We start from the raw sequence: 22,498 nt of genomic DNA, 5'->3' as shown, positions 1-22,498 counted from the left end.
ATTTGTCTTATAAATTTTTTATTTTATTTATTTATTTATTTTCTCAGAACCAGGGATTGAACTCAGGCCCTTGCACTTGCCAGGCAAGCTCTTGTTCTACTGAGCCATGTCCCCGGCCCTGTCTTGTGAATTTTTTATGTGGCTCTTTAAAAAAAAAAAAAAAAATCAGACTTGGCACTTTTTATTGTATTTACTTTGATGGTTTCATATGACCCACATGTCTTGTCTTTTAGGGTTCAAGATAAGTTGGAAGTGCTGAATTTCACTACTATCCCTGTGTATCTCCCAGAAATTACAGTTGGAGCTCACCAAACTGACCGGGTCTTCCACAAATTCAGAGAGGTAAGAATGCAATGTTCAGGGTCGTCTTGGGGGAGGGGACCTAGGCCTCTGCTGGATCAGACCCTCAGGGCTGGGGCCCAGGACCTTGCTTTGATGAGTCTGCCATCAGTCAGTGTGAGGCCCACTAATGTGTGAGACCCTCTGCTTGCATGTGTTGTTCTTCCAGAGACATTTTCCTGCACATCCCGCTCTCTAGCTGTCGCAGTCAGTAAATGAACATTTGCACACACTAGGGCCACCTAGCCCCAGGCCCTGTGGCAGGGGTCAATCTGTGACCCTGTGAGGATTCTAGACCCAAGTAATAGACTGCACTTAATGCTTGACTCTTCAGTCTCTTGGCATCCAAGTTAGTCCTGGGGCTGGCCTAGACTACAGACCTTGACGCCTTGGAAGGCAGCAGGGCAGTGCTTTGCTGAGTGTCTCAGTTTGGTTCTGTTGTCTGTTTCTCGTGGGATGTGTGCGCGCACATGCGTGTGTGTAACACTGGCTGCATCTTACCAGGTAGCGTATGCCTCCCATCTCCCAGCACTGCTTGTGTTACTTTTGGTCACTTGATTAACACTGTGTCTTTGTAATAAAGTCACTTTCTCACTGTTTGTAATCACTAAACATTTTGGGGAAAGTACCTTGAGCCCACATCACATTTTCACCTAACAGTTTCAGTGTCTGTTGGCTTCTTAATTACATCCCTTATTGCTAATATTCCCCAGATGGTAATTCTTCTAGCTCTCCCGGCCCTTCTCCATCATGAGTTCTTTTCCTCCCTTCACTTACTCATTTGTGTGTTCGCATCAATGTGGACTGCAGGTGGCTATGGCTCTGTGTATGTAAGTATTCATATTTCTGCTCTTTCTGTGCCGACACCTCGAAGTGCACCTGCCTCTGCGGATCCTGTCACACTGCGGGCTTCACGCAAGGGCAGTTTCTGCGCATCTTGAAGTATGGGTGACCCAGCACCTGCCTCGGGTATTTCTTTACTGGATTAATACCCGTGAGCATGGCCTGTTTCCTGTTCTCTGCCACCATTGGCCTGCCTCAGAGGCCCCTCACCCCCAGGGAGGTGTCAGTCTTACTAGCCCTGCAGAAGGGCTTTTTGCATTGGGTTTAGAATTCTAAATTGCTATTTTTTTCTTGCAGCACTCCTAAATTTCAGTATTTTGTGCTTCTGGTTTTTGGGTTTCTGATCAATAGATTGCTATCTTCTTTTGAAGATGATACTTCTTATTTCTCTGGCAGCGTTCATTTTCTCTTTAAAGGGGTTTTTTGAGTACCGTCTAGTGCAGTGGCAGCAAACCTTGTGGAGACCAAGTGCCCGAACTGCAGCTCATTTCACTTACGTCCAAGTGCCAACACTGCAATTAAAGCTGTGTACTGAGGCTTTAGTTCAGAAAAAACTCTACATTGACATCTTTGGTCTTAAAACACACTACCACATGTGCTGGAGGTTCACCGCTCCTGCACTAGGATGTCTGTGCACTTGAGTGTGCAAATGCACACATACTTGGTGTATGCACACTTGCCACACTCCTCTCGATGATCTCCACTGTTGTATTGCTCTGCCGGTCTCTTTTGCTCTCTCACTCGGGCCTCGGTCATTCCTGTTGGACCTGCTCACCAGGTTCCTTCCATCGTCTGAGCTCCTGGGTATTTTTCATGCTCGTCTTCGCTGTCTGCTTCTCCTACCCCTTCTGGTTTTGCTTATTGAATCATGATATGCTTGGTTGTCAGTTTTTCATTCTTCCATTGTGGTGTTCTCATGTGACAGCCATTAGTTTAAGAATATGAAGGTACCTCGAGGCTTTGGCCAGTGTGCCTTAGGCCTGCTGATGTGTTGCGCAGGTGCGAGCAGGTGCTGAGGTTGAGACTGCACCTGAGTCCACTCAAGGATCAGTGCTGGTCCCAAGGGTTGTGAGGTCTGGTGAGGTCCTGCTTGTCCTTCCCAGGAGACCGTTGTCATGGTGGCTTTGCACCGTGTTCTTGCCCCTCAGTACTTCTGTGCCTGAAGCTCTGCTCAGCACCTTGCTGTCTGCTGCTGAGCACAGAGGCCCAGAGCACTTGGGAGGGGCCCCTGCACCCAGCGCTTGCCTGAGCTGCGGTGTTCCCTGCTTTGGGCAGGGCCTGGTGTGTGCTGCCTGAGCACTGGCTGCCCCGGAGGGCAGAGTGGGCTGTGCAGCCACACCTCGGGAGCTGGTGTCCTAGCCATTGCCACAGCTTCATGGGGAACATCTAGCACTTCTGCATTGTTACTGTGTGTGGCTTTGTTTGCATTAAAGAGAATGATGGTGTTAAGCTTGTGGTTTTAAGTATGAGTAAATGTTTAGAAATGTTAAAGTTTTAATCAGTAGATGATTGGAAAATCTAATTTTTCAAATTTCTCAGCATTTTTGGAAGGGAACTTCAATTTTTAGAACAGTTTTACATTTATGGAAAAACTGAGGCTAGCAGACAATTCTCATACACCCCAACTCTGAGCCTCAAGGAAAGCAATAGCATCCCATAAAAGTGCCAGCAATGATTGTTACCCAGTGTCCTCTGGAAGTGGTCTTGTGTGGGATGGGCGAATGGAGCCCTGTTGTGGATCTGCACACAGCTGGCTGCAGGTTTGTGGCTTTGTGCAGTAGGCCCGCCCGGCAGCTGAGCTCAGAGCTAGCTGGGCTGCTGTGGGCAGGAGCCCACCTTCTCGGGCTGATGCTGCACCTGGTGCAGTGCCACATGCCTGGCCTCTCGATGGCCCTTGGTAGACAAGGAATGCCATGTGCCCTGCTCATAGGCCTCCATCTGTATCTCCAGCCCGCTCTACAGAGGACCCACCTATCCCCGTGAGCAGTAGGTGGCTCTCCTTGTCCCACCCTTGACCCAGTGGCACCATCAGAAAGGGTGGGCTTCTTTGCTTGTGGTCATTGAACAGGCGGGTGGTGCTACCCATGGTTCAGGCCAGTGTTGAGGTAACACGATGCCCAGTGCTGTAAAACACATTAAACACGAGACACATTACAAACTAAAATCCTAACTGTAAAATCTATTTCTCCAACTTCTTTGATTCTCTTAGAAACAACTTAAAATCCAGTGCTAATGACGTAGTATGAAGGCAGGTGTCAGAAAAGGTAGTTCCTAAGAGTCCATCATTCCTCAGATCCTGAAGCCCTCACAGGGTCATTTGGCCTGGAGCAGAGGCGCTGGGCAGGTGGGAGAAGGTGCAGAGAGCAGGGGCCTGGCGGAGCATGCCTGCAGGGTGCAGCATTGTCCCCAGAGCCCTCACCTCGATGCCACCCAGGGTGCTGGGCAGGCTGGGCAGGCAGGGAGCAGGGGCCCGGCAGAGCGTGCCTGCAGGGTGCAGCATCATCCCCAGAGCCCTCACCTCAAGGCCACCCGGGGAGGACAGGCTGTTAAGTTGCTTTTGGTTGGGTCAGAGTTTGGATTCTGAGGTTTAGTGGGAATCACTGTGAAATTTGAACTACTAAACAAATTAAATACTGTTTTGGAGAATTACATGTCACAAGAAGAAATTTAAATAAAGATCTAAAAAGAATAGAGCTTTTTAGAAAAGGGTTTAGGTTTTGTTTTATGTATGTTAAAAAAAGATGAATGAGGAAAATCAAAATAAGCATCTTCTCAGAGAGAAAGCTGAGTCTGAACAAAACTTTATTCACATGCATATGACCGGCCAGGGGCCTCCTGCTTGACCAGGTGACCAGCCATGCCAGCGGGCTTGGCAGGGCAGGAAGCCAAGTCCCAGGAGCCAGCGGCAGTGGGAGGGTCTCAGGAGAGGAGGGGCTGGCACTTGCATAGAGGGCGGGTGCTGTTCAGGTCAGGGGCCCTAGAACCCCAGCATCCTGGGTGTAGTTACTCTCTGCTAGGAGGTTTTGTTTGTGGGATTTTGTTTTTAACTTGAAAATGCGAGTGTCTTAGTCAGGCTCCACCAGCAGCTTGCAGAGTGCACATAGTGCTAGTTAACATGAGAAGGGTAATAAAATTCCAGAAACGTAGTGTGTAGCTCCAGAGGGATTCCAGCAGACGTGCCCTGTGCTAGTGCGTGTACCAGGACACACGGGGCCGGCCTTCCTCCTGCTGCACTGCATCTGTTCCTCCTGCACAGCCTGTGCACCTGCTCATGCTTTGTGGCTAGGAGTTATAGGGCCAGCACGAATTTCTGGGAAAAGGAAAGTGCCCTGACCCTTGATTGTTTTAATCCAGCCTTACAGTCTCCTTTTCTCTTTTAGATCTCTCTAGGTTTTTTGTCCTTGGGGTTTGCTTTTGCAAAGACTGGTCTGGGTATGAATTTCTTTTTCCTTAGGCCAGTGCTTTCTGAGTCTTGTTGTTAGGATGCTGTGCCTCACTTTATTGTTTACCACTTCTCTTTAATTTTGTAAACATAGTTGACTGCACTTCTGCATCTGATGTGCCTGGTTTCTTGCTCATGGTGGTTTGTTTCTCTACAGTTTTGGAGACTGAGTCCTCAGCTCCTGTTGTATAGGCCTCATTCCTGAGCTGTTAGTGGGAATGTCTGAGAAATCTTGGGAGGCCCAGTTTTCCCTGAGTGGGGAACAGATGCGGTCCTAATGGAAGGGTATCCCCAATATTCCATTTAACTGTATGTCCTGCATTGCCAGCTGACCCTAGCCACCCTGCCTGGGCTCCCTCAGAACTGGAATTTAGGGGACCATGGCTGCTTGCAGCGTCCAGACACGAGAGGCACTGTGTATGTGTTCTCCCAGTCCATAAGAGCCTGGCCTGTCCTGGCTCCCAGCGGCTTTTAATGCCTGCAGCAGCTGCAACTTCAGTAGACCATGGATTCAGCCATTTTCGTTGTGAGTGATAGTCTGGCGGGACACAAAGTGCATCTGACCAAGGTTCTAGGGGTCTTCTCGTCAGAGCCTGCAGACCTGCAGCTGGCTCTTGCACTTCCCCTTGCAATCTAGGGGTTGCTTTGGTGAAGTCCCTTGTGTGTCCATCCAACGGTTGTCCCTGAGTTGAAAATTCTGTCTTCAGTCTCAGTAGGTGTTTGCCCAAGGAATAGTCCCCGAAGAGAGAGGATTCAGTCTCTCCTCTCAAAGCATAGAAGAGAAACCCAGCTGATGAGGGGATTCTTATCTTTTTTAATAATTAGAGCTCCAAGTATTAGAAGTGCTATCCTGCAGTCCACGTCGCATGCAGGGCTTCCTCAGCACAGTTTGTTCAGTAGCTGCTTGTGCTTAAGCTTGAGGTAAGAGGAGGCCCTGCTTTGTGGGAGCTGGTGTTCTAACAGGAGTGGATGGCAGGCAGATACACCTGATGGCAAAACTCTTGACAGGGAGGGGCTGCGCCTGTCATGATGAGGGGCAGGGGCAGGGGCAGTGGGGAGCCTGTGGTTAATCAGGTGGGACTCCGGCTGTGGCAGCCCTCTGTGAGCGAGTCTCAGTCTGGGCAGTGTGCTCACAGGCTTCTGCCTGTTTCCTGGGTGTGCCCCTGAGCCAGGGCAGAGGGCAGAGGGGTCAGAGCATTTCCACAGTCGTGGTGAGCGCCACAGAGACCTGTGGCCTTTCTGTCCTGGGGGACTGTTTACCAATGCCAGGTGCCTTTCCTTGGCACAGCCAGGCTGGGGCTTGCCTGTTAGGCTTTATTACCCACTCCCATCCCCCCCCCCAATGGTACTGGGAATTGAACCCAAGGCCTTCTCTCTGAGCTACATCAATAGCTATTTTTATTTGTTTACTTTGAGACAGGTTTTCCCTAGATGCCAAGCACCTCGGGCTGGGCTTTAACTTAGGATTCTCCTGCCATAGCTTCTCAGTGCTAGACTTACAGGCATGCACCCCCAAGGGGTTCTCTTAGGCTTTTAAAACTAAGCAAACTATCATGAAGGATCTTTAATTGGTGCAGGGAAAGGTGATGCGTGGGAGGGTTGGCAGTGGCCCTCACTGCTCCAGCCATTCTCTTTCCTCATCAGGGAGTAAATGTAGGGGAAGAGAAGCGGAGGATGGAGAGGTCACCAAAGAGGGCAGTGGCTGGCCTGGGGTATAAGGAGCTCAGATGGGAGGTGGCTCTCTGTAGCTCTGGACTTGCATATAGGCTTTCCTCTGGGGCCACAGGCAGGCCTCTCATGGGTGTCTCAGTGGCCTGTACTTTTGTCTGCTGGTGACCTGAAGCTACCCCAGAGGAGTGCCCTGCAGAGACTCCAGGGGTGGGATGCAGCCGTGTAGAGCATGTGCACAGAGGAGGCCCTAGTCCAGCTTTCACACTGGAGGAGCGTGCATTTCTTGTAATTCAGACCATAAACATGGGTCTTGGGTTTTTAAAAAGCATCAAAACCAGTGACAGATACCGCTCCTCCCTGACAGCAGCTCCCCACCTTGATTCCAGCAACTCCCTGGAACCTGATGGTTCACCAGCCAGCTGCGTTTTAATAAAACAGCAGACTTTTCTTTTCAGACTTCTATAGAACTGCTTTTCATAAATTAATTAAATTCTGCTCTTGCAAAGCCAGTGCTGCTGAGATTGCTGTTTCGGAGCAGATCACCGTGTTGCCGCACTTGTGGAGAGGAGCAGCGGTGTAGCTGGGCCTCAGCAGTGTACCCTAGCCGTGTCAAGGTAGGGCTCAGGTCGGAGATCAGACAGTGGGCTCATCCTGGCGCGCAGCTCTGAAGTCAGGGCACTCACCTCAGAGCGAAGAAGTATGCAAAGAGGATCACACCCAAATGCAAGGCATGGCCAGCTGTGGCCCAGGGGCCCACAGGAGCCACACGCACACCAGCTCCATCTCCATGTGGCCCAGCAGTGTGGTAGGGCGTGGCACAGAGTGGCCAGGTGTGTTGGAGCAGCAGCTGAGGCGTGGGCGAGCAGAGCCCGCATAGACATGGGCAGTGAGGATGTGGCTCTTGCTGCCACTATGGGATGCTGACAGCTGGCACAGGCACTTGCTGCAAGAAGCCACTGTCCTTACTGTTGCCAGGACGACAGAATCTCCCTTATCTGTCCTGCTGTTTTTATTTCTTTACTATCTCAGGTTGTTTTCATTTTCAGTATCAAGTTACCATAAATGTTTTTAATAGCTTTAATATGTTAGCTGTATTATCTTGCCTTTATGAAGTTCTCTTTAATAAAGAAAAACTTGCAGTAAAGAAAAACCACTACATCAATTTATCTAAACATGCCAAAGAAGGCAGACTAGACTTGACTGCATCTCCTCCAGGTATTGAGAACTTCGAGAACTCCATATGCAGTTATGTTAAGATACAAGTTCTCATTGAGCTAAAGTAGACTTGCACTGCCTTTACTGTCCACCACAGTTAGGGAAGGAGATGTGATTTGCCTACAGTACATATGCTTTTGTGTGCCCTGGGAATTCATTGATACTGGCATCAGTTTGTGTCTCAGGTGTTGTACTTTTGTGCATGGAAAGTAGCAAAGATGAACTTTTTCCGGGTACAGTGATTGTGCATATTTGCTGGTTGTGGTCCACGGATATGAAGTATTGAGAAAGTGTCCTAAGGCAGCCTGCACATCCAGGAGTGCTCTTGTTTTGGGTAGGAATTACTTTTGCTACAGAAAGCGTACTGTTTGAGTATTTAAACAATGCGTAAAGTAGGAGCTTTTCTTCCTTCAAAGCCAGTAGAAGTAAAGGGGGATGAGGACAGAACTGTAAGGTACACTACCCATTGCAGTGTGTATCACAACTAAGCACGAGCCTTTTTCTGGTAAATAGAATATAGTGTCTATGTATTAAATAGAAGGCATTTGTTTCAGAAAGATGAGTTTTTAAAATTGACTTTGATAAAAAGGTTTCGTTGAAAATTAACTTCAGTTTTGTTTGATTTATGCTGCATAATATTGGAAATATTTCTACAATATTCCTTGAAATTAATGAAAAGTTGTTAGCAGAGTTCATTAGCATTTATATGCAATAATGGAAAATAGGAGTTGGAAATTGGAATCCCCAAATCACCACAGAACTCTTTAGTAGTTTGAAGATTTTCAGAGCACCTTAGAGGCCAAGTCAGTGACGGCTAACATAACCCATTCCCTATCCCTAATGGAGTGAAGCAGACCTGATAGGCTCAAGCTGGATTTCCTTCAGTTCTTTTTTTTCCCCTGTAAATTTGCCTGTTCACAGTAATATAGCAAAGACTCGGTGCTAGGATGTATATATGGCACTCTTTTACATGTAAAAACATCAAGTGTCGTGGTCTCCACGTGGTGGCATTAGGATGTGAATGCTCCCCAAGCATTGTAAGCAGAGATGTGCGTGAAGGGGCTGGAAGGGCGCAGAGGCAGCTACCTGGGTCACAGTTGGTCATGGACTGCCCAACCCAGCTCAGAAAACCTCACCTCTGAAAACCCAAGCCACGTGGCACTCCGCTGATGGGCAGATGCATGAGGGAAGGGAGAGGATGCAGTAAACCACAGGTATCACAGTACTGAGGGAAGCAGAGATGGCACGTTATTTTCAGCACATTAGGAGTTGTAGTTTGCTTCAGTGGTTACTTATGTGGAGGAGTAAAACATTTGGACCTGACAGTAGAATGATCCAGCCCTAGTCACGGAGCTTAGCACCTCCCTTCTGAGTAGGGATAGCAGTGGCTCTTTCTGCTGGGACATGGGAAATCACGGCAGGCAGGCAGCCCCTCGTGTGAATGGGAGCACAGAGGACCACAGCGGACCGCGCTTGTAGGTGCGGCCCGAGGAGAGAGCCCTGGATGAGCTCCTGGTAGCATCAGGACGTACTTCGTGGTGCATGACAGGACTCGGTGGCAGAATGTCGAGGCACAGCTGGCGCAGGAGAGCTCTCACAAGAGCTGGAGGAGGGCATCTGGTGGAGGAAGGTGTGCCAGGGTCAGCTGGAGACTTGGCGATCCACGCACCCATCCCTGGGAAGTGTTAGCAGGAGTTCTGCTTGCTGTGTCTTGGATGGCCTTTCTTGTGCATATGTCTGCCTTTGAGCTCCTGGCACTGTTAATTGTGTTCCTTTCTACTTATGTTTTTCACAAAACAGCAGGGGTACTTTTGGTGTTGGTGTGGTACTCCCTCAAGAGCTGAAGGCTGTCTGTGCAGGCCTGAGCTCCCAGAGGTTTGCTGTCGGTAGGTAGGGCCGTAGGGAGACCTCGGGTGGATGGGGCTCCCCAGCTGTGACTTCCACCTGCATATGCGGGGCAGTGGCGAGGCTCGAGGCCCAGCGGCTCCTCTGGGGTGGACTGCTTTTTCCTTGTGTTATATGTTCTTCTGGCTTTGCTAGCTACATTGTTTCCTTCTTTCCTTTGAGTAGTGACAGCTCGACAGCCTCACACAGCTGAGGCCGCAGCCACACCCTTGCCGAGGCTGCCATCTCTGCTGTACTTACTCCTTGGGAGCCAGGTTTCACCTGGCATCATCTTTCTTTCGGCTGAATAACTTCTCCAGTGCAGGTCTGATAGCAGTGACTTTTTTTCATGGTTACATATATGTAATACATTTCTATTTCTTAATTAGAATTTATTGGCACATTTCAGATTTATATTATGATCACATTCATCATAGAGAATTTGTACCTGTATGTGATATAGCTTGTTTTGCTTTTCCCATTCAGTGACTTCTGTTAGCTCATATTTGTCTGAAAAAAAAAAAAAATGTAAGTTCTTATTGCAGCATTACTGTGATGGGCAGCTCGGTTTGGCAGAGGATGTGGTCCGCAGTTTCTCCTCCCACGCGAGCCCTGCCGCCCTCGGCACACCTGCTCCTGCGGGGAGGTCTGCCGCTGCTCCTCCCAAGGGTCCTTGGGCGCTTGGAGCCTCCTCTCTCTGGCTGCTATATGGGTCTTCTCTGGACGTTTTTACCATCAGGGTTAAACAGGCTTCAATTGTGATATGCTTCAGGTTGCTGTCTTCACCTTGCATGTGACTTCTGAGTGTCATAAACTGAAGGTTATAGCTTTCAGAGCATTTGGAAAATGCTTAGTCATTATTGCTTCAGCGTTTTCTGTCCTCCCCTCCTGTGTGCATGCGCTGGATCCATGTTTTCCACGAGTCCCTGAGGCTGTTGGCTTTGGGCTCTTCTCTTTGAGCGCCTTAATTTGAATGCTCTCTAGTGCCATCTGCAAAGTCACTGGTATTTTCTGTGGTTTTACAAGTTTGTGTCTCCCAAGGGATGAGACCCAGCAGGGCTTCTTTTCAGGGACACACCTAGGAAGGGCCCAGGAAGGAGCCTGAGAGACGGGGACAGGGCCAGGCTGGGACGCTGGCCAGCAGCGGTGGAGACTTCCTGAGAGATGGGGACAGGCCCAGGCCAGGATGCTGGCCAGCAGCAGTGGAGAGTCCTGGTCAGGGCCTGCTCAGAAGAGCTATGCTCAGGGCCCCTTCCTTGACCCTGCAGTGGGCTGCCATTAGATTCCCAGGGTCCGCGTTGCAGGCTGGTGCTGCTCCCCACGGTGGGCCCCCGAGCAGCATGTGTATGTGGCCACCATACCCGCTTCACCCGTGGAGCTGAATTTCAGGGATCCTAGTTAACTCCAGAAATTTTGCTTGGTTCTCTGCCTGTTACTGACAGCTGTTTTAGCATCTTTGTTCCTTCATTCATCACTATCTTTCCTGAGTCAGCCTGATTTTCCCCTGGTTGTGGTCACATTTTTTTTTTTCATGTGTCTGAAAGTGTTTCATTGCTTGTAATACTTTGTAAATTTTATAATGGGAGATCTTGTTCTATTTCTGTGACAAGTGATAAGATTTTCCTGGCAGGCAGTGAAACTACTTGCACCTCATTGTTAAACCCATGGGGACTTGGGTTTGAAGTGTCCAGAGTAGCCTGTCTTCAGGGACTCTGTGTCCAGTACTGGTGTGGTCTGGGGTCTCTTGAGTGTGCACCTGTGCTCTGAGGCCAGTGGACCCACCTGGGCTTTCACAGCCCCTCCAGGCATGTGCAGCCTCACCCCTGTTGCCTAGGGGCCCCTGTGCGATTTCTGCAGGTCCCTCACCTCTCCACTCTGTGCCCCAGATACTGACCTTCCCAGTGTCAGATGTGGGCTCCAGCTTCAGTCTGTCCACTGTCATAGTACATGTGTGGAGAGAGAATCCAGATCAGTTCCTCGTGGTGGAGAGGAGCTGCTGGCTTTGCCTAGCATGGTTTGGTCCGCTGGGTCTCAGAGAGGCAGGCCTCGTGCTGTAACAGTGCCAGGGCTCCGGGGTTCAGGGCGCAGAGTCCAGCATGTGGCTAGGGAAGGAGCTTTACTCCTGCTCTGAGCTCTGCCCACATTCCAAGCTGTGTGTTTTCCATGTGTATCCTAGAGCTAGGGAAGGTGGGGCTGTTCTCACTCATATCTCAGAACAGTGAGGGCTCCACCCTTGTGGTGTAGGTAACATTCAGTCTCCACCAGGGGAAGGTACGGGGCACAGTTGTTTTCTTCTCACCTCCTTCAGCCACACAGCTGGCTGGGTGACATGGAAGTAACGCATGTCTGAGTTGTTTGGTGTAAGCTCAGTGTGCTACCTTGGCCCTCGTGGCATGGAGACAGCCTGGCTTGTGTGGAGGGCCTGCCAGTTCCCATGTGGGACTTGAGTCCTGGGCTCAGTGGCTTCACCCTGTCTATTTCATGTTAGAAGCCCCTGGCTGGTACTTCTGGAACCATCCTGTCCCCAAGTTACTCTGCTGCCCAGCACAGGGCCTGGCACTCAGGCACACTCTCTAAATAATCCCTAGGTGAGCAGATCCGTGCCAGGTTCCTGCCCTACCTTGCATGGGGCCGCTGGTCAATGATGAATTTCTATGAGTACCTCTGGCATTGGGGCTGGACGCTGCTGTCATGTGAATCAATGGCGTGATGCCACTGGCAATACATGTTTGGAGGTAGTGCAGCAGCTAGGTCTTAACTGCAGCCCATGTGCCCCCTTCTGTAGGGAGCAGGAAGAGGCTGAGCGGGGACAGTCCCCGAGAAGGAGCCAAAGGCCTGAGTCAGCCCACGCACTGAATGCAGTGAGGCGATTCGAGCCAGAGTTGTACACAGTGGAGTCAAGCCTGCTCCAGTGGCTGCATTGGTGCCTGCTGCTCCATTGTTGGTGGTTTTTCCTTAAGCAAGCAGTTCCTTTTCTGGAGGTTTATCCAGACAGGTTCCCTTACAGGCTGGAAAGGTAGACGTAGGAGACGCTGCAGGACCATGCTCAGACTCTGGCCCATGATGGCATAGAGCTGCATGAGTGGCAAGCTGCGCAGTCCGCAGGTTCAGAAGGCTGCACAGAGCTGTTGGAATGGGCATGCCCCTTCCTTATCCCTCCCGAGGCCTCACAGCTCCTGTGCCTTCCTCCCTCCCAGTTGGCACTGTGTGTTGAAGAAGGAAGCAGGGAGCCCCACACTGCACACATTAGCCCTTGAGTTGCAGGCCAGGAATGCCACTCATGCCCTGTTCTTGTATATGTTAGCTTTAAGTAGCCATCGCCTCTGATGTGTGGATTTATGCAGTAAACAGTTGGGCAGCAGAGTGCTCTTGTGAGCTTCCAGTGCCTGAATGGGTATGCCAGGGAGCACCGTGCAGCTTGGTCTGTTTTGCTTGGAGAAGATCCAGATCCAGATCCCCAAGCAGGTGGAGTAGTGGAGCAAGCCCCTAGCCATGACAGAGCCGCCTTGTGGGTGCAGCTGTACCCTGTGACCAGGCTCCTGGGAAGAGGACTCTGGGCCAGCCCAGGTTCCAGTCTGACTGGCAAGTGGGCTTCTCGGGGCTTGGCTTGGTCCCTCCCTGGTGTGACCCTTAGGTGGACTGTCCCGCTGGCCCAGGGAGGGTGAGCTTCCCTTGGTGGTTTCTGCTCTGGAGATGTTCTGGCATTTGGTTTGTAATCTGCTATGCCCCCCACCTTATTTTAGTAAACAAATGGCTATTTGATTTTCTTAATGGGAAGTGTAAGGAAAGTACTAACCTTACCAAGACACTGCGAGCTGAGTGAGTCCAGAGGGGCTGCTGTTGAGACGGGGGAGCAGGGATCCTGGCGCTGCTTGCAGGGTCCTGTGCCCCTCCTAGCCGAGTGCCAGGCTCTAGCAGGGTCAGCGCATGGGCTGCTCAGGGTGCCGACTATACCCACCTGCACGAAAGGCGCACGCACCTCCCGAGGCGCAGGGATCCTGTGCCACCTCCTCCTGGCCAGCTCCACTTTCCTTGTGTGGTGAGATGGAGTCGGGAGGACTTCGGGGCTTGAAGGCCTAGGTTAAGCTAGCGGGTGCTGGCGTGAAGTAATAATGAGCTGGTCTGTCTGCGTTTTTTTGGTGTGAGATCCTCCAGATGAACACCCTCTGTGGCCCTGTCTTGGCTCACACACACTAAAGAGACACCAGCCCCTGAGTGTCCCCTGGATGTTGGAGTCCACATGAACACCGCCCGTGAAGCCAAAGCATGGGTTTGTGAGGCAATTAGTAGATACTGGCTGGGCTCGGCAGGTTTGATATTACTTGCTGTGGTTTAAAATTCTATTGCAAAGGTGAAAGCAACCATGCTGCCATGCCCAGCCTGTGTTCTGAAGGGCCTGCTGTGTCAGCTGTGTGGCCACTCCTGGGCTGGGTATGTCATTTAATGAGGGCTTTAATCGAAAACACTGGGCACACTGACCCCTTGCATTTCCAGGCAGCTCCCCACTGGCTGTCGTTGGCAGCATGCAGAACCTTGCTGTGATCTGTTCTTCGGGTGGCAGCACTCTGCAGAGTGGTCCATCTAGGAAGAAGCAGCCAACTTCTGTGGGGACCCCCTTCGGTGTTGGATGCTTAAGCAGGACTGCATTCCTGGCATTTGGGGCTGGGGCCTGGGGCCTGCCTGAAGGTCTGCAGGTGGCAGCTTGCTCTGTCCTATGCCTCACCTGCCCTGCACATGTGTCCATCCTGAGTTCTTTTGATAGATATTCCCACCTGTCTCCTCACAGAAAGTAAGACCCACCCTGGGTGAGTGTTGTGTCATGGCCGTTGGTATCAGTCAACACAAAGTGACCTCAAACAACACACACCTTCTGGCGGGGCTGTGCTGCCTTGAGAGGCTGGGGGAGCTGAGTCTTTTCCTCCCCACTTTCTTATGGCCCCTGCACCCCTAGCCTAGCCCCAAATCAGCCTGACCCTCCCACCCACAGTCACTGCCATTTCCTGCTCTGACGTGACCCTCTCTCAGGCTCTTGCAGATAACTTTGGGCACCAGGTCCTTCAACCACCTGTGACACTGTCCCATCCACACCCCTTTGCCTGGCTCAAGCGCAGCATGCTGTGTAGAGTCAGCTTCGCCTGTGTGACCCCCTTAATTACAGCTGCCTTTCCCTCCCACATGGTCTCTCCTCCCCCCATCTCTCCTGTCCTGCTCTGATAGGCACTTCTTGGCCACCATCTGGCCCAAGACCCCCAGGTGTCACATGCCGAGACCGCAGCCCCTCACTGGCCCTCCGGGGCCTGTCCAGCTCCCTCTCAGCCCTCAGCCCAGGCCTGTGCATCCCAGGCTCAGAGGTGTGCTAATGGCAGGGTCCCTATGGGCACCATGTGCTCCTCAGTTGTGACATTCCTTTACCTGTCTCAGCTGCAGATGCTTCAGTCCTGTGTGTGTCAGCCCCAGGCCACCCTTCTGGATAGACCACTCCTCCCTGTTCTTGGGACCATGGCAGGTATCCATCATCACTCCATGGCACAAGACACACAGTTCCACCAGTACCTTCATCAGGTTGGCAGGCAAGCACCCCAGGGCTCCTCCCTACCTGAGCACCCACTTCTGATACTTGCCTGCACTGTCCCCTGTTTGACCCCAGGAATGGCCCTGCCCCCTTCCTGATCTCTCTGCCTAGAGCCCAGGAGTGCCAACTCCTGGGAAGCTGGACCTTTTCCTTTTGTGTCCCAGGGTAGGTGTGGCACTCAGATAAAACTGTCATTCACTGTAGCCAACAGACAGAACCTACCCATAGTGCCTGCCACTCCGATCCCAGTCCAGTGCAGCTTCCCTACAACCAGGCTCAGCAGTGGTTTTCCTGGACAGTGGCTGGTGGTGAGGCTTCCATGGAAATGTGAGGTGGACACAGGCCTCTGGGACCCCAGAGCTTGGGCTGCTGTCATCTGTGAGGTCACTGGCCTGAAGATGGCCTGGGTGCTGCTGGCACTCACGGCATGGGTGGGGTGCATGTCACCTGCGCTGCTGGCCCTGTGTAGTCTTACAGAGGCTGACTGCAGCTGGTGTGCCAACTACCACTGGCTTCTGTGTTGAAAAAGGAGGTTGCATCCTTAAAAGACAGTTTTGGTGCCTATTCTATAGAGAGCAGGGTGGGGAAGCTGTGTGTGTGTGTGTGTGTGTGTGTGTGTGTGTGTGTGTGTTGGGCACAGGTGCACTGTTTGTCCATACTGATTCGAAGTGTGAATGGACTCAGTTCTCTGTCCTGGCTTGCTGACACTTGGTAAAAGATACTGTGCTGAGCTGGCATGCTGGCGCATCCTGTTAAACCAGCACTTCAGGAGGTTGAGGTGGGAGGACTCAAGCTCAAGCCCAGCCTGGGTGATACAGTGATGTTTTGAGAACATGCCTCAGAATTTTTAAAAAGGGCCAGCGGACTAAGCACCTGCATAAGCAAGCTCAGGGACCAGGGTTCGATACCCAAAACCACATGCCTCGTCAGCCCCGCCTTCAGTTGCACTGAGCCCAGCACTGAGACCAGGCATGGTGGCACACGCCTGTAATCCCATTGCTGGGAGGCTGAAAATAAGAGGATCACTGAGTGCCCCAGCTGCGTAGCAAGACCCTGTGCCAAGTACATTTTTTTAAGAAAAGCAAAGGTTAGGGTGTAATGAAGGGCCTGGGCTCAACCCCCATCCGCCTTTGTTGTTAGCAGCCGTGGTAGCTCACCGCCTTGGGAGCAGGTGCTGCGGACATAGCCTTGTGAAAGGCAACCTTCTGTCACTGCCCTGTCCTGCATCCTGTTTTGTACCTGAAATCACTCTCACCATCTGCACCCCTGAGTAAGAGGCCCTGGCCAGGGCTGGGAGAGGTGTGCAGGGATTGGGCTGAGGAGTAGGTTTGCACAGCCTTGCTCCCACAGCTCCTCCTGGGGTTCGGCTGCAGTTTCTAGTCGTGACACTGAAAGCGTGAGGTTGCAGTTTGTCTGCATTGGTGCTACCTTACTGCCATCAGGTGCAGGTGGCTGTATTGCCCTGGGGTTGTCCCTCAACAGCCCTGCATCCAGGCAGGGAACCTGGCTGCAGAGGAACCAAAGGCATAGACACGGCCCTGGTGACCACAGCACCTGGGCCATCTCTAACCACGTGTGCTGCCTTCCCCACAGCTGCCAGGACGCAGATACGCCCCAGGGTACAACGCCGAGGTGGGTGACAAGTGGATCTGGCTAAAGTGAATGGTGCCCTCCACGTGCGCTGCATCACAGCAGTGAAGATGCGTCTGCTCTGTGGGCACTGTGCAGGGAGCAGATGGCTGCAAGTCACACCGCAGAAGAGATGGCCTGGCAGAGGCGGTCGCCCCTTTACGTAGTGAAGTGGCAGAAAGAGATGCCACTGAGAAGCTTTGGAGCCTCTCGCATTGCTGGAATGCTCTGCAGTTCCAGGGGAGACACCTGCGCAGCAGCCCTCTCCTGAAGCTTCACGTCTCCTTGTAGCCCTGGGTCATGCAGCTTTCATGCATTGTTCTTCAGCTCCTGAAATAAAGCCGTTTCCACGGAACTGCTGCCTGCCTCTGCACACACACGTGCCGTGCACATACACGCCACGCACATACGTGCACACGTGTGTGCACCCACACTCCCTGCGCTGTCTGTCGTGGTGGTGCGGTTAATGCAGGCATACCATATGAAAGACATTTTCCTGGGGCTTTTCCCATTGTAGCAGTCTCATGGAACAATCAGAAAAGTAGACAGTAGTTTCAGAACAGGAAGGTGGCCGTAGATTGTAGAACACTGTAGGATGTAAAAGGAATTTCAGCCCCAGTTCACAGGCTCCTGTCCCAGGGGCTGTGCTGATCCTGATCTTTGCAGGGAACGTGAGCTGAGAAGGTGGGGAGAGCGCCCAGCCTACTGCCCTCCTCACCCTGTAAGGAGAAGGCAAGCCATGCTGCTGTCGTAGACTTAGAAAACAGAAATAGCTTTCTTGCAGCATAGCTGAAGATTAGCATTGCTGTCCAGGAACCCAGCAGCAAGTAATGGATCCTATGAGACTGGGGTTTCAGCTGTAGAGTTCTGTCTGCACAGCAACTGTCATCTACATTGATGATTTAGATTTAAATTAATGTAAATGTAGTGCAGCTTAACATTCAGCTTCTTGGTTGTATGGCATACAGCCTCTGTCCAGTGGCCGTGTGCCCTGTGACATCAGCGTTGTGTGGTGCAGAAGTGAACACTTTGATCTTGCAGGACGGTGTGAGGCCTTGCTGCTGTGCAGCACGCACAAGAATACATCCCCAGCCTCCCCCACTTTACCTCCTTGGAAGTAAAGTGTCCAGGTGTAAGTGGGCACTGCTTTGACCATGCAGTGGAAGTGCAGCTCCGCAGGGGGTACTGCAGCAGTGTCCTTGATCTGCTCTGTTCACAGACCCAGGAGTGAGAGGAGAGGGCATCTGTTGTGGTGGCAAGGCTTCTGGCCTGTGTCCCGAGACCTGGCTGGGGTGTATGGTGCTCAGCTATAGCTCAGCTGCAGTGTTGCAGCTTAGTGTGGTGTGGACCGGCCCTGGGAGAGGCCACATGTGTTTGAGCTGACCCTGTGTGGTCACTGACAGCACATGACCTTTGTGTGGAAGTGTGCTGCTTCATTTTCTGCTGTCACACTCCTGGTCTTGTCTCGGACTAGAAACCCTGAAGAGGAAGCTCAGTGTCCTTGTGTGTTTCAGTACATGGTTTTGAATATTGGGATTCCCAGTGCTCTGAGCTAGGAACTCTGCATAATGTTGCAACAGTGTAGTTTTGTGTCTGTGCTTATAGGTGTTTGTTTATTGTAAACATGAGAATATTGTATTAAAGTCCTATTTTTTTCTGAAATACCTTTCTGTTCTATCAAATTTGATAGTAACCACAATTTACCAAAATTTAACACAGAACCTTGAGCTCAGAGGTCCCTTAGGGCCCCTTGAGCAAGACTTACCCCAGTGGGCATCCTGGTAGTCCGTCCCCCGCTGTCGCAGGAGCTATGGTACAGCCACCTGGCCAGCAGGGGCCCGGGTAAGAGCAGCAGGAGGGTGCCTGAGGTGCGTCTCACCTCAGGTAACTTAGGTATCGGGTTGTGCAGTACAGGCAGTCAAGAGAGCTCTGGTGTTTGGCCCTTTCTTCAGCAACCCATTGGCCATGGGGCCTATTGGACTCTGTGTCCTGTACACCGGAAGGAGTTTCGAAATTGGCTGCTCCTAGCAGAACGGGTCAAAGTCAAGATGCACGTTGTCCTCTGCTTTCAGTAGAAGGCGCAGTCTCGCTCGCACTTGCTGGCCCTCTGGGTTGGGTGCAGTGCTGCAGTTACTGTCCTTGGTGCATGCAGCCCTGAAGGGGACAAGTGTGTGGGCGGCAGGCTGGATGCGTGGAAGCAAGCCTATGCCTGGGGGATTCTGGGTTTTGCATCTGGATATAAATAAAGCTGGGTACCTGCAGATTTTGCTCTAGGAAAATCACAAGCCAGAAAGCAGAAGTGTGTCACCAGCCACCCCCGCCCTGGGATCCTTTCCTGCTGGGTGGGACTTTACCAAGGAAACCGTTGTGAAAGGACTAGAACAGTCTGGCCTTAGCCAGCCCCAGCAGAAGGCTGGCCCTGCGTTTGGTGCCTCATTGTGGTGGGGGCCAACCCTGCCTGTGATGTCCTGGAGGTTGAGGGTTCCAGTGCCACATCTACAGAGCGATGGGGGGCCTTCCCTGGCAGGAACTGCCTCCGCTTTAAGGAGCCGAGCTGTTGGGATTGTACTAGGAAGCCAGAGAAACACAACCAAACGCTATCTTTAAACGCACAGGTTGTCCTTTCTGTAGGTCCCTAGTCGTTGAGCGTTTCTTAGAATGTATTTTAGTAAAAAGGCATTTTTCAGAAGTGAACACTTCTTAAATTAAGGTCCTAATGACCTCAGGTTAGAGCCGGTGTCATGGTGGAAGCACACAGTTGAGTGGCGGTTTTTGCAGTGGATATTCTTTGAAGAAGCTGTGCCAGGCGATTGTGTGAGCTTTGTTCTCCTGTGTCACGCCGCTGCATGCTGACCTCCACAGTGCACACCCGGCCCCCTGTGATTCAGCACCGGAGTGGGGGTGGGAACAGCAAAATGAACAAATACAGCACAGCCAGGGGAACACTGGCCACAGTGCAGTGTGATGGAGGCATGACCAGGCCCATTCCAAGCACAGGTTGCGGGGTCAGGGCGGGCCCAGCACACAGGGTTCCAAATGGGGAAGTCGTGTACCCCTTCTGCATGGGCTGGCACGAGTCCACACCACCCCAAAGCCGGTCCCTCTGTTCTTGCCCACTTACCCATCTGTTTCCTGGGCAGCTGCTCCCTGTCCTCTACCCCACCTTGCCGGCTGAAGTGCTTGCTTCCTACAGCACTGGACACACAGCCTCTGGCAGCCTCCATCCAGGGGTTCTTTTATCCCAGATCCTCAGCCCCCTCCCACTTGTGGGCCCTTCCATTGGAGCCCAGGTGGCACCTGGCTGCAGTGTCCACTTGGCCCTTGTTGGCACTGTTGGCCTTCTCCCTACCATCTGCTCCCCTCCTGGGCTGCACTGGCGTGTGAGAGCCCTTCCCTGCAGGCTGCAGCCAGAGCAGGGTTCCAGCCAGTGTCTGCATGGGTCAGCCCCGCCTCAGTGTCCCCACCCTGCCTGGTGTCCAGGGTTCTCAAGCAGCCACCTGGAGCTCCCAGCGGGGTCTGTGCAGTGACGCTGACATCCCTGAGGCCTGGACCTTGCTGAGGATGAGGCCCAAGACCAAGAAGTCACAACCGCAGAGCTGACCTGAGGACGGTAGGTGTAGGCGCTGCCCCACACACGTGCCACCCAGGCATGCAGTGCCTGCGCCAGCTGTGAGGCCTTGTGCTTTGGATACTTTGATGGTCACCCCACCCATTTCTGGCTGTTAGTTTGTAAGGGATAGTGGGTCTTGCCCCAGATCCCAAAAGTTTGAGTTTATCTGCCCTGGGTGGGCTGGGGTTTTGCACATATAGTATGTATAGCATGGGATTCTTTAATAGTGAACAGGAATTCCTGTTGGAGTGAAAGACAAGAACTCAGTATGCACCAACCAACGCCCAGGTGAAAACATCTCTACTGGGAGGGATACAGAGGCAGAAAGAGTGGCCACTGGCTGGAGTAGCCAGGGAAAAGCAGGCAGGGTAGGCTGCAGCCTGAGTCACGGTGCAGAGTGTGAGGGAGCCAGTGGCCCAGCATGCACCCCGTGTCGCAGGTCTGCCACGGTGGCCCCTGGTTCTGGCAGCATTGCTCCACGGCCTGGATCCCTGGGCTCTTAACCGCCTGTACGTGCTGAGTACAGAGCCAATTTTTACCTGGTCACAGGTGACAGTGAACACTGCAGGGCTCTTGGTTCACATAGAAGCCCAGGTGATGTCAGGGTGAAGCCGTCTCATGTTGGATGACAGTGAGCGGCTGGATATACACAACCGCCCCACCCTCCTCGAAGCAAGCTTTCTCCCATGTGCTGTGACAGCAGTGCTTTGGGTGCTTGGGCTCTTGCGGGTGGCAGCAGGGGCTCCCTGGTGCAAGGCTAGCTCAGGTGCAGCTTCTCTATCCTCCAGCACTCCCCTCCCTGCCCCCCATGCCTGATGCCAGAGGCTTCCTGGCCAGTGGTGTCGGGCGCTTTCCCCTGCAGTGCTGATGGCCCTGGATGGCTAAGGGTCCTGCCACTGCGAGGAGTGCCCACTCAGCCTGGGGTTTGCAGCAGGATTGCCTTTCCTCATTCACTGCCATGCTGGTCACCTCTTCCTGCCCAGCCCTGGGCTGCAGGGGTGAACCCAGCCCCCTCCCACCACGCGGAACCCCATATACAGGGCTTCCCTATCCAGACCCACCCTGGCACTTCACATTGGCCTCCTTTCCTCCTCCCAACATCCCCAAGGTTGCAGCTATCACCTTCATGTTCCCAAAAGCAGAAGCTGTGGTCCAACTGCCCTGGCGTGCCTTGACCTTGTATGCCTGGGCTTGGCCTTCCAGCAGAGTCCAGATCTGTTGGGGTGGTCAGCCCATGTTGTGAGATACCTACTCATGAAGCAGGTGTATGGGCGTCCTCCTGAGGTCTGGGGTTGAGAGGAGTCTCCAGGGCATCTGAAGACGCAGCAGGGAGGCCCAGGGCTCGCATTCAGAGCTGGATGTGCAGGCCCCCTCCCCACCTCGCAGGAGCCTCAAGTCAGCAAGAGCCAAGTCGTTGATCCTCACTAGGGCCTTGGCCAGGTGTGCAGGTCAGCAGGGCACGGCCCCATCTGCCAGGGCCTCCTGCAGCTGCTGCTGAGCACAGGCAGTCTGTTGGCCACCCAGAGCCAACCCTCCAGAAGGGCTGCATGCCTGAGCAGGCTGATGTGCTAGAAGAGGACAGCTTTCCTCAAGGGCCTACCATCTTTCCAGCAGTGTTCTGGGAGCCTGAGGCGAGAGACTGCAAGTTGGAGCCCAGAATGGACAACTCTGTGACACTGTCTCTCAAAGGGGGTGGTGGTGGAGGGGTAGCGCAGGAGGCAGGGGCTGTAGCTCAGTGCCAGGCTTTGGGTCCTGTCTTACAAAGAGCAAAGTCCTGGAGAGGAGCTGCAGCTGGAGATGGCCGACCACATACCCACACTGACCTCAGTGCAGAGAGACATGGTGTCCCTGTGGTCTGGCAGGGTGGACCCTTGGGCGTGGATGTGTGTGTGCCCCAGTGGCAGCTGCTTTCCACACAGGATCCTGGCAAGCTGGTCTTCTGGTGAGGGAGCAAGAATCCCCACCAGACACCCGACTTGAGAACCCTTGCCCCCTTCCACGGGGTGGAGCTGCAGCAAGGGCGTGCAAGGCCCTGTCCACCACCACCAGGCACTCTGTGACCCACCATCCCTCTGCTGTTCCCATGTCAGGTGGCAGAGTAGCCTGTGTCAGCCTGGGAGGAGACATGGCTCAGTGCAGAGGTATGAACATACTGGCTGCCCTCGCTGGACGCCTGGCAGTGCAGGCAAGCAAGGCACCTGTGCTGTACACAGCTTTACCCTCCAGCTCCTGCCGCTGGCTCCTGTAGCCTCTCCCTGAGCCTGCCATGCTCTCCTTCGTAGCAGTTTGGCCA

General features: G+C 52.7%; 1 protein-coding gene across 1 annotated transcript in view; it reads left to right on the top strand.

The window, feature by feature from the left end:
* Ndufa10 (NADH:ubiquinone oxidoreductase subunit A10) overlaps positions 1 to 18,257 on the top strand; it is a 40,972-nt gene extending 22,715 nt beyond the window's left edge. The window contains exons 9-10 of the mRNA XM_012516034.2: positions 234 to 342; positions 16,560 to 18,257. Coding sequence (XP_012371488.1) covers positions 234 to 342; positions 16,560 to 16,628 — 178 coding nt within the window. The 3' untranslated portion in view covers positions 16,629 to 18,257. The remainder of the gene's footprint in view (positions 1 to 233; positions 343 to 16,559) is intronic.
* The last annotated feature ends 4,241 nt before the right edge of the window (positions 18,258 to 22,498 follow it).

Source organism: Octodon degus, unplaced genomic scaffold (assembly GCF_000260255.1).
Source record: "Octodon degus isolate 3935 unplaced genomic scaffold, OctDeg1.0 scaffold00089, whole genome shotgun sequence".
Classification (NCBI taxonomy): Eukaryota; Metazoa; Chordata; class Mammalia; order Rodentia; family Octodontidae; genus Octodon; species Octodon degus.
The sequence above is the reverse complement of the archived record's forward strand: the minus strand, read 5'-3'. Positions and strand labels throughout refer to the sequence as shown.